This window comes from Daphnia magna, linkage group LG8 (assembly GCF_020631705.1).
Source record: "Daphnia magna isolate NIES linkage group LG8, ASM2063170v1.1, whole genome shotgun sequence".
NCBI classification, from domain to species: Eukaryota; Metazoa; Arthropoda; class Branchiopoda; order Diplostraca; family Daphniidae; genus Daphnia; species Daphnia magna.
In genome coordinates, this window is record NC_059189.1 from 8,672,824 (window position 1) to 8,684,308 (window position 11,485).

At 42.3% G+C, this 11,485-nt stretch overlaps 1 protein-coding gene across 1 annotated transcript; it reads left to right on the forward strand.

Moving 5' to 3' along the window:
* Nucleotides 1–9,535: 9,535 nt before the first annotated feature.
* Nucleotides 9,536–10,492, forward strand: LOC116928677. The gene is made up of 6 exons (XM_045178436.1): nt 9,536–9,589; nt 9,680–9,746; nt 9,807–10,001; nt 10,066–10,260; nt 10,326–10,405; nt 10,472–10,492. Exons 1-6 carry the CDS (start codon nt 9,536–9,538, stop codon nt 10,490–10,492), a joined length of 612 nt encoding a protein of 203 aa, XP_045034371.1.
* Nucleotides 10,493–11,485: the final 993 nt, after the last annotated feature.

The following is an 11,485-nucleotide window of genomic DNA, read 5'->3' on the forward strand; positions in this document are numbered from 1 at the left end:
CTACGTCTTTTGCCTCCAGCTGCCAGAATTTCTTGACTAACTCAATGAGGTCTTCGGGACGTTCTTCGGCTACTAGATCAGCGATGAACGGATGTTCATCTTGTGGCGGGCCCGTTTGACCACCCAGGCACCAACCAAACGGTGTTTTGAAGGCGATGGGCCCAATTGTTCCAGCCGGTGGCTTGACGGAATCTATGTGGTCGTGGGCCTCTGCAACGTCCAGTCCAATCAATACACCAACGTCTTCGGGTTGTACGTTCGGGACATCAAGACCGCGTAGGTGTGTCCAGGACTCCATTTGACAAGGGCTGATTGGAGAGTTTGGCATAACCTTCAAGTTATCAACGGCTTAGGCATGTTTTACTTCAAACCGGCTTGTTCCATCGACTGACGATAGAGAGAAGTTTACAACGGATGCTTAAACGTTCGACGTGGTTCCATCATAAGAAACAACGTTGATGCGTTTAGGTTGTCCAACTAATCCCAACTTCTTTACCACGTCGCTTCTGATCAGGGTGGTGTCGCTTCCGGTATCAAGGAATCCGAAAGTGTCGACCCTTCTTGCACCGGCGCTAATACGAACGGGTACGATCTTGAAACGTACACGTCGCTTTACCGTTTGACTCTGGGTTAGTGTCCCAAGGAATGCAGTCGATGTAAACGCTGATGGAGACGTTGGATCCGACAGTTTCCTTACAGGGATGAATTCAGATCCATGAAGCAAGGGATGGTGTCTTGATCCAGTGCATCTACCCATGGTACATTTGATGTCACTGGGGCACTCCTTGCGTTCATGTTTGCCGGTGAGGCATAGTAGACACCTTCCGGACTTAAATACGACTTCAGCCCTTTTCGTGGGCGTGAGAGATATACACACATTACAGCTGTCCAGGTTGTGAGCCCTCCCGTTGCACGCTAGGCACCTCCACTGGTTAGTCTTCTTGGCTGCTTTCTTCTCCATCTTCGGTCGTCTTCCCATAGGAGCGGTGGATGATGGTGATGATGCAGTTGCTTTGGAGCCTTCCTCTGTCGAAACGTGTCCAATAGTTGACGTGTGAGTGGCGGTCGATTTCTTGACTGGCTTCTTCTCGTCAAACCGTATTGATTTGGACGTCGACGTGGGCAAGGACTCAAATACGTTTTTATCATGTTGTTTGCTCATGGATTTTACTGTTACCCAGTCGTCCAGGTACAGAACGTTCAGCTCTGCACCTGTTCTCTTTCGTTTTTTATCCCACTTCTCTTTAAGGTACGTCGTCAGCTTCGCTTCCATGGCCATCAGGGTAGTATGGCTATGAAGCTCATGTGCATATCTTGATTGTGAGAGCGTCACCACTGCTCCATGCAACCGGTTTGCAAACGTCTTGAGGCTCGCCGCGTCTTGGTTCTTCAGAGGTGGAATCTGCAGTAGATCGTCGAGGTACATTTGATCCATGACTTCGGTGCGGCCGTAAACTGCATCGAGTCGGTCCCACACCACGGAGTACATAGCCTCATCGGCGAGGCACTCGCCGATCTCATTCCGGACCTCCTTCGACAGCAGCTCTTCCAACATGAACAGTAGGGCAGGAGAACCGTTGTATTCGTGTTCGTATAAGGCTCGAAATTTAGCCTTAAACCGTGCGAAGTTCTTCGGATTTCCGTCAAACGGCTGGATCGTGAAGTTCGGAGTACGTGGACGACTACAGCAGCCACCATGAGGATGAAGGGTCAGTGGCAGGTGGAGGTTCAGGGGTCGAGTCCGAAGACGTATCGTCCCCAGGGGGTAGGCATGGATTGCAGGTTGAAGGCATGATGGACAAGGGTCTTTGGGCAGGATCCTGTGCAGAGGTACCGGTTGGAACATAACGATTGGACAAGTCTCTACGGTGCATTACTGTGGCCTCAATCGACTTTAAGGACGCCCGAGCAGGGATGTTTTGTGTAGCAGCGGATCTCTGTGATCGTTTTGGAAGGCGTGTCTCTTGGTCCAGAACTTGCTCTTGTATCGTTCTCAGATGGATCTTGTTGACTTCCATCGTCGTTTTTAGACCTTCAATCTGAGCAGTTAGATTCAAGTTAACCTCTTTGATCTTCTGATCCATTGCACGTAGACTCTGGCGTGAATCTTTCACCAAGTTTGTGTTAGCGGCGATTTCCGATGACGTCTTTTTCGCGCTGTCAACGAGTTTGCTTAGCTGCTCACCCATGCCTTTCAGCGCCTTGCTTTACGTTTCCGTAGCCGACGTGGTGCTCGCTTCCATCTGGATTCTTGCACAATCCATCTTGACTTCCAGTTCCAACATTTGTTTCTGGATGCACAAATCACGCTGGCTGGGTGGACCAAGGGAAACATTTGACGCTGAACGGGTAGACCTCTTCTGCGATAGCGTGGTGCTAACTGTGACGTCTGAAGCTGTCGTACCAATAGAGCTGGCTGAGTGACGAGACGTCGTGGCATACCTAATGGCAAAGTAGAGGATTTCCACGTGGTCGGTGTCAAATTGTACCTCCCATTTTTCACATGCTTGACGTTGTGGATCCGTAATATCGGACAGGCTTCCCATATACGTGTGGTGAAGATCTTTGACGTCTTCGTAGATACGAATTAATTCATCTCGCCATGCTGCAACTTGCAACTTCTTGAGTCTGATGGCTCCCATCTTGTGATCTGCCACTGCTTTTCTGAGCTGATTCGTTAACTTCGTGTGGGCCGCTTTTCTTCTCCCACGTTTCTGCTTGAGATCATTGTCTGGGAGGAGGGGGCCTTCATTCTTCACTTCTTCTGGCTTCATTTCGTTTTCTATAGAGATATTGCCGTCCTACTCAATACTCTCGGCTTTTGATACGGCTTCACTCATGACGTAGAAACGTTCAAAAACAAGGAAGTAGTCACACGTAAACGGATGTCGAAGATTCACGTAGATACAGCGACGATACAGTCAGATACGTAAAGGCATGGTAGACCGGGTTTTGCCTTCAGGATGGCGTGGACGTGTGACAAAGTCTTACAAAGGGGAATACCCAACAATTTTATTGAATCTAACAAGTTTTACTAGGGATAACAAGAGAAATGCACGTGTTCGTTAAATCCCGGGTTTCGGCATCATTTGTTACGAACGTTAACGTACATGTAACGTCGTAGCAGAAAATGAGGGATAACCGGATGAATGAAAAAGATGGAAAAGATGACGTATGGGAAAGAACACTTTATTTCTTAGTAAATGCGGTGGGGGAGACAATTTTTACCGATGTGGTAACAGAGGACAATTAAAATGACTTTCTTACTTGACTACTAAATGGATACTGAACTAAAAAGAGGGCAAGGGCTCTTAACTTTAACATAAATTTAGAGGGCCCTTGCCACCCACGATCCTGCCCGTGAGGGCAGCACCGTAGGTGACACTACATTTATGATTTATTATATAGATTATAGTTCATTATAGACCTTAAAGGTACCAAGGAGGATGTTCGTTTATTTATTAAACATTTTACGATTACTGTATTTTAAGAAGTAGCTCAGTGATAGTGCTTTGGACTAGTAGGGTAAGAGTAATGGGTTCGGTCCCCAATCTAGTATAGTTCATAAACTTGTCCAATATTGAGTATCTCCAAATACAAAAAAAAATTTTAATTAATGTGAAAGCCTGTGATCGTTAAATATGTATTATAAAACATTTTTCAAGAAAAGCGAATAAAACTTTTTAAGTATTTATTTTTTTTACTTTCAGATTCAATTTTGATCCACCAAAATACTATGGCGGAGTCTGTCCATAGCTCTTTCTCGAATGTTGCTTACAACATCTGTAAACTCTTACTGTTCTTACCAGTCCATTTTGGTGCTTTTATCTGAGTGAGTTCTTCTAACCCTCTTACGAAGATCTCCCAGTGTGGAATAAAGTTTGCTGGTATGGGTTCGTCCCATCCTGTTTTAGCAATCCATTTTTTTTTTATTATGATCTTTTCCACTACTGTGACTGGTGATATATTAGTCCCAGTGGGTCAAATATTCTTAGGGCTAGACTAAAATGTTTCCTTTTTGTCGGTCTTTTGCTTAACGCGTTCGCGTCTTCTATTACTTTCTAAGGACTGAATTGCAATGTATTTGTTTCAGGGTCCCATGTTACCCCTAGCGTTTTTGTTGTGACATCAGTGTCTCCTGCCATTCTTATGGTACTGTCTTGGAAATAAAACACTGAGTTTCTGAGCTCAATATTGTTCATTGTCCATTTCCGGAGGTCCATTTTTGCTGATTTGAACAGCATTCTAGCCTTGTTTATCAGCTTAGGGGCTTGCGATACGTCCTCTGTTCCCCCCAGCGAATCATCTACGTATAGCTGAATTTTTAGTTGGTCTGTCAGTTACGGGAAGACTGTTTGGTGATCTTCCATACATTTTAAGATCACTGCCTTTAATATGAATGGACTGCGACAACCCAAAAGAGACGCGTTTCTATCTAAATTTTCTGATGGCTACTGGTTCTTGATTGGGGTCTTCTACCAGAAAAACTTGACTATTTGTTCATGTTCTTGTTGAATCCCTATCTGCAGGAATGCTTGCGATATGTCTGCTGTAAATGCGACCTTTTTCTGTCTGAACCTCAGTAGCACCGCCAAAATCTCAGGGTTCAGATTTGGACCTGTTTCTAACATGTCGTTTAGACTAGGTTTGCTCTGCTGGTGTGCCGAACCATCAAATACGGGTCGTATTGTTGTGGTTTTCGCGTCAGTTTTGATGACGGGTCTGTGGGGTAGGTACTTGCATACCCCATCGTACTCGGTGTCTGCTTCCCGATATATCCATCTTTTTGGTTTGATAAACTTATTTCGAAGGTTCCCAATTTCGACAGACTTCGGGTTTATAATGGCTTCTAGGCAGGCAGCTTTGTCTTCCGATATGTTGATTGAGAATTTATCCACCACACACCTATGGAACGCGTACCCGTAACAGGACCATTCTGTAAGCGACTTGAGTTTTTTTCGCCTTTTACCAGTAAATAATGTTATGAAAGCATATTCCAGAAAATATATTTGACTTTAGTTACCTGAAGTAGTTCTGTTGGTTCCTCAACAAAAACCCCAGCTTCGTGCTCTTCCTTCAGTGTCTGCAGTCCTTTGATATATAGCTCCATAAAAGAATTATGTTTTTTGGTTCGAATGGGATGACAGCTCCATGCTTCCCGAAAAGTTTGTAGAGACCGTTGAATCAGATCATAGCCAACTAAGTGGAGGCAGAAGAGGTCTATTTCACAGTCAAATTCCAGGATATCATCTGTTTCCATTTTCCTAAAAAAAGTTATTTTAAGTAAGAACAGTAGAAGCTGCAAAATTGTGTCCTGATGTAACTTACTCGAACATATCCATAAAAGTGGTGGTGCATCTTTCGATTACATCCTTCCAGAGATGCTCAATACGTTGATTGTGGACGGAAATCCCCGTGCGGAAACATTTTCGATTAACGCCTCTGGCGTTAATCATAAAATCGGCAAGGAGAATGTTCTCACCGCCAAGATCATACCTAAATGTTATAATGAAAATTACTTTTTTTCATTAAGTCTGCTCCTGCGATTTCTGAAATTTACTCAACATTAGCTGGCTGGAAAGCCCCACTCACTGACTGCTCTTTCAAATAAGCCAACTTTGGTTTGGGAAAAAAAAATTTTCTCCAAGGAAATATATGCGATCAAGCGCGAATAACCATCGATGGCTCCATGTGTAATGAATCCGTATCTAAAATTAAACAAAAAACAACAGGGACTCTCTTGTCTGAAAATAAAACACAAAATAAAATCCACATATTGGTATGACTTCATGAATGCCACTTACCTATGTAGTCTCTAAGTAAATCAATATCAACGTGAATCTTAGGTCTCCCATTAGTAGCTGGAGCAGAACGTTCCACGGCTTTCACACCAATGACAACAAATAATTGTAACATGTTTACACGTACATAATTCAGTGATAAATTACAGGCTGTAAATACCATGTTGCAATATGAATTTCAAGCAGTGAAATTTCCATGGAACATCCACATGTTAGACAATCCTCAAATAACACTTCCAGTGAGTCAACAGCCATGCCAATTCAGTTTTCTAGTTTTTTGGCACGAAAAAGTAGCTAAATTCTAAATTCAATTATTTATTTTTAATACAGAAGAATTAATTGTAAATTGTTCGAGCAAGCGAAGCTTGCGATGAACAATTGTAATTGTTGGAAATAAGAGTGAGTATCAACTAGCTATGTGATGACCTTGTATTGCAGCTAACGATAAGCAAAAATGTTTAGGTGGTGAGCGTATACCCAGACAAGCCTCAGATCTTTATACCGGGTAAATAGGCCTAACACGGCCATACAATCCTTATTCATCAGTTCCTGTTGAATCGCCCACCGTTATTTTTCTTCCAAGAGTTTTTTCAGTTAGTCCCATTTCTGTTATCCAATCTGAAGATAAAGAAAGAGAAAAAATCTTATAAGAGATAGTCCAAAATCCTGTTAAAACGTAATATTGGAGTGGGTGGGTGGGAGATAGCTAGTTGATGCTCACTCTTATTTCCAACAATTACAATTGTTCATCGCAAGCTTTGCTTGCTCGAACAATTTACAATTATTGTAAATTAGGTTCGCATCAACTACCTATGTGTCTTTAAAGCATAGAGGAAAAAACTAAACTAGTCACACTCCGAATTTGTATCAGCTAGAATAGCCGACTCGACAAGATTTTGTTCAGTTGCCGTTTCACGACGGTAGAACCTTGAGAACGTGGATTCGTTTGCCCAATGGCCTTGTTTTAATATCGACTGAACCGACACTCCAGCGGAAGCGGCTTTGGATGCCGCCACACCTCTAGTAGAGTGTGCGGAGAACACGGAAGTGTCGATGCCTGCCTCCTTAAGCTGGTCTTTTATCCATCGACCGATTGTAGAGCTTGTTACGGTGTTATGCGGTTTGGTTGATCCGATAAAAAGCTGCTTTTTGTTGTGGGACGATCTCAGGCTGCTGGATCTCTCCAGAAACGTACGAAGCAAGTAAGCGGACATATAGCTCTGTTTTGCGTCCCTTCGCTTAGTGAATAACGCATAAGTAGGCCAGTGCGTTGGGATTTATTAAGAGTTCCGAGATCAAAGGACCCTTTAGTGCCTGAAAACTCAATCGTTTCTGTCTGGATAGAAACTATCTCAGGGCATCTTAACAAGGTTGTTAAGGCCAGTAAGGTGACGACTTTGCGGGACAGCTGTAGAAGAGAAAGGGGCCGCTCTGCCGTCACGTTGAAATGGGAAAGGACAACAGATGGATCCCATGTACTGCTATACTTAGGAGTCGGTGGCTTTGCATGATAAATCCCTTTTATCAGCTGGGTGATCAAAGGGTGTTTATCAATATCTCGTGGGCCGTCATTCGTCATGTTGAGGGTAGAGGAGAGCATGGATCTGGAAATCTTAACGGTGTTATAGCTCCTACCCGCCTTGAACATCCTGGCCAGGTAGCACCTCCTTCACACCACCAGACATGGGATCGACGTTCCTTGAGTGGCACCAATTACTCCAACCATTCCACGCTGACTGGTATGTAGTGTTTGTGTTTTCTCTGGTTGCTGAGAGGAGAAGTTCGACAACTTCTGGCGGAAAGCCTGGGCTATCGAGACAACTCCCGATAGCCTCCAGGCGATTAACCGGATTGAATGGTTGGCCGTTAGTTGATGAAATTCCCCCAACGGGGATATGAACAGATCCGGTTCCCGATGGAACATTCGGGGAATATCTATTGATAAATTTAGCAGGATCGGGAACCATGACTGTGTGGGCCAAAGCGGTGTGATCATTACCGTTTGCGCTTGGTCCTAAATAAGCTTCGAGAGGCAATGTGAAATGAGGTTGAAAGGTGGGAAGGCGAAACTCTTGACATATCTCCAGTTCAGCGAGAAAGCGTCTGTCATCCATGCCCCAGGCTGCGGGAACCAACTGACGAATATCAGGAGTTGTGTATTCCACGAGCTTGCAAAAAGGTCCACTTTCATGTTCCACAACTGCTGAGTTTTTTTGAAAGCTGAGGTCGATAGCTTCCAATCCCCCGTCGAGAGCGGCCTGCGGGATTCTGCGTCAACGATAACATTTGTTTTACCCGGCAAGTAAACTGCATGTAGGTCAATTTCTCGCTCTTCATACCAAGCGCTGATTTCTAAGGCGACTGAACAAAGAGGGACAGATTTTGTCCCCCCCCCTTTTTATTTATGTAAGTGACAGCAGTGATGTTGTCGATATTGATCTTAACAGATGTCCGATTAGCCGAACACGCAAAACATTTCAAGCCGTTGAAAGCGGCCAATAACTCCAGCTTATTGATATGATGTCGAGTGTCTGCTGAGGTCTAAGGGCCACCTGTCCTGACGTCGTCGCTTACTGACCCCCAACCGGATAACGATGCGTCGGAGTAAATGGAAATGAAGGGAGGAGAAGCTGATATATTCCGGCCTTCCGAAAATCTAGCTTGTTTGATCCACCATTTTCAGTCAGACTTGGCCTCCGAGGAAAAGTTGATGACCGTTGAAAGATCACCAAGAGCTAACTTTGTTTGTAGGGTGTAAACAGATTGCAAATTTCTATAGTGCCCCGGGTCGTATTCGACCAGAGTCATCAAACCTATGGTTACTGCAGACATATGGCGGGGAATTCTCTCAGAGACGATGACTTTTTTACCCGGTCTGTAAGCCCCTTCTCCAGCAAACTCTATTCCGCCTCCTCTTTTCCGCCATCTAATTATCCATCTAGTGAGTAAACTTTGAATTTATTTTTACAATTATGAATTTTGTAAAATCGCTTCTCGTGCCTTGTTGGAAACCAAATGACAATGGAAAGTGCCCAATATTTAAATAAGAACTGTATAGTTCCAAATTGTTTATTACCTAGTGCAGGAAATAAGATATCGCTTTTCTCTGTTCCCCCAAATAGTTTTATTAGATGGAAAGAGTTGATACCGAATGTAAAATTCAGTAGTAAATCTAGGATTTGTAGTCAGCATTTCGAAGAATGTGACGTTAAAAAGGGGGAATATCTTCTCAGTGACTTCAGTTACCCTTATTCCAGATGGAGATTGAATGCTGGTGCTGAACCAAAGCATTTTCTTGGTAATTATAAAACATCATAACATTTAATAATAACTAAATAATTTCCCTACTGTTTTTTTAGAGTTGCCGTCTCTTAAGCCAATAAAAAAAAGGCAAGTTCTTTCCAACATTTCAAATGTTGGCCCTTTTTCAATATCTGTAAGGCATCAGCAAGACATGCCATTACCTGTGTGCGAACCCAAACGCATAAAAAGAAAGGAAAAGAATGGTGTTACAAGAACATCAGCGTCAAAAGGTAGTTCTTCACAATCAAAGACACCTCTTTCCGTATCAACCAATGAAAATTTCACAGCTGTATCATTGTCTGTAAATGATATTTCATCTCATAACATTTCATCTCACATTTATGGCAGTACTGCCACACCAGAAAGTGTTATTAGTTTACTTTCACCAGACGGTAACTACTTTTAATTAAACTAAATTCACCAATATCATAATGAACTCTTTTATATCAGTAGTGAATGAGGAAGAGCATCACATCACTACACCTGTAGAAAAACTCCCCTCCCCCTGCTTGCTCAGCTTGCCTTCTGAAGGACAACTGAGCATTTTGATTGATTCTGCAATGTTTTGTGATAAGGATTTGCCAAATGTCGAAATCGGTTCAGAAACAACAAAAAATCAAAGAAGTTTGCTTGCACCTAAAGGTATCTACTTTTCATTAAATTACAGTACCAAGTATTTTTAAATTTCTTCTTTAATTACAGTAGTGACCTTGGAGGATCATGAAACCATTGCACTTGCAGAGAAACTGTTATACCCCTGCTTGCTTAACCTGGCTCCTGATGAAGGACAACCAAGCGTGCTGATTGACTCTGAAATTGTTAGTGCTGACAGATTGTTAAATTACGAAATGTGTTTAGCAACGTCGGAAACCCAAACGTATTTACCTGCACCAGAAGGTAGCTATACTTCTCGTTAAGTTACAATGACCAGTATTACAAGGGATTCTTCTTAATTTATTAGAGAATATGGAAGAGCGTCATATTGATTTAGCTGTAGAGAAAATCTCACCTCCCTGCTCCCTCAACCTGCCACCTGATGAAGAACAACAAAGCCTGTTGTATGATTCTGAAATGTTGTGTGATGACGACTTTCCTAATGTCGAAACCTGTTCAACAACGCCGGAAAGTGAAGCCAGTATGCTTGTACAAGAAGGTAATTAATATTTGATGAATTAAAATGATCAATATTACAATTAATTCTTCTTTAATTACAGTAGTGACCTTTGGAGGATCATCAAAACATTGCACTAGCAAAGAAACTGTTATCCCCCTGCTTGTTCAACCTGTCAACGTACCAACAGGTAAATACTTTCAATTAAAGTACAGTTACTAGTTATTTTATTGCATACTTCTTTTTTCTCGAGTAGTTAACGATGAGGATCATGTAAATTCCCCCGTATTAGCAACTCCCTGTTGTCCATTACTCCTTATTCCTGAGGAAAGGAATCCGAGCACTGAGGCAATTTTCACAGAACGGAAACCTGACCACAGTGACTTTGATCACTTCTCTTGGGTAGTCCAGTTACCTGTAACAGGATGGAGTTGGTCGTTCTTTAATGGAATCTTAATTTGTTCCAATAATGCTAAAACTGGAAAAGGCTATATCTACACAAAATTAGTAGAAATTGTGACAACGAAAAGAGTTTTGTTACATATGGGTGGGAAGCAAGTCTGCCCTAAAGCTATTAAATGTCATTTTTCTACAACCCAAGAATTGGGATTAATCATAAAGGATTTTGATGCTATGAAACGCTGTCAAGGAACTGTGAATACATTTTTGAATTGAAAACTTGTATATTTGTCAGTTATTGTTTAGTAAACTAAAGAGTAATGTTTAAATGAATAACTGATATGAAATCAAAATTTAAAAAGATGACAAACGTTGGGAAATAACAATGGCAGACGACAGTGAGATCTCAATAAACCAATATTTTGAATTTCCCATTATTTTGTCAACGAGTACATCACTCACCCACCAGAGGGATACAACAGCTAGATTTTGCAAATGGTCATCGAGGGCTTATGGAAGGATTTAACGTTGAGCGAAGTAACCATAGGTTTCATGACTCTGATTCGACTGAATAAGATGCCCAATTTAGGGTACCCAAAAGAGAAGCTAATTCTCTAAGCGACAATGTTTCCGATTTGTAAGCTTTTTTGCACTGCTCCAAAAGTTTCGCTTTTTTCTTTGACGGGAGATTAAAAGACAGTGTGTTTGTATTGACAACAAGTCCGATATACTCAAGCGATTACGACGGCTGTAATACAGACTTTTCTTCCTGGATTATGAAACCTAGAGATTCAAACAAGTCTACTACTTGCTTGACAGCCGTTTGAGCTGATAATCTGGAATGGCTGATAATTAAAATGTCTTCGAGGTA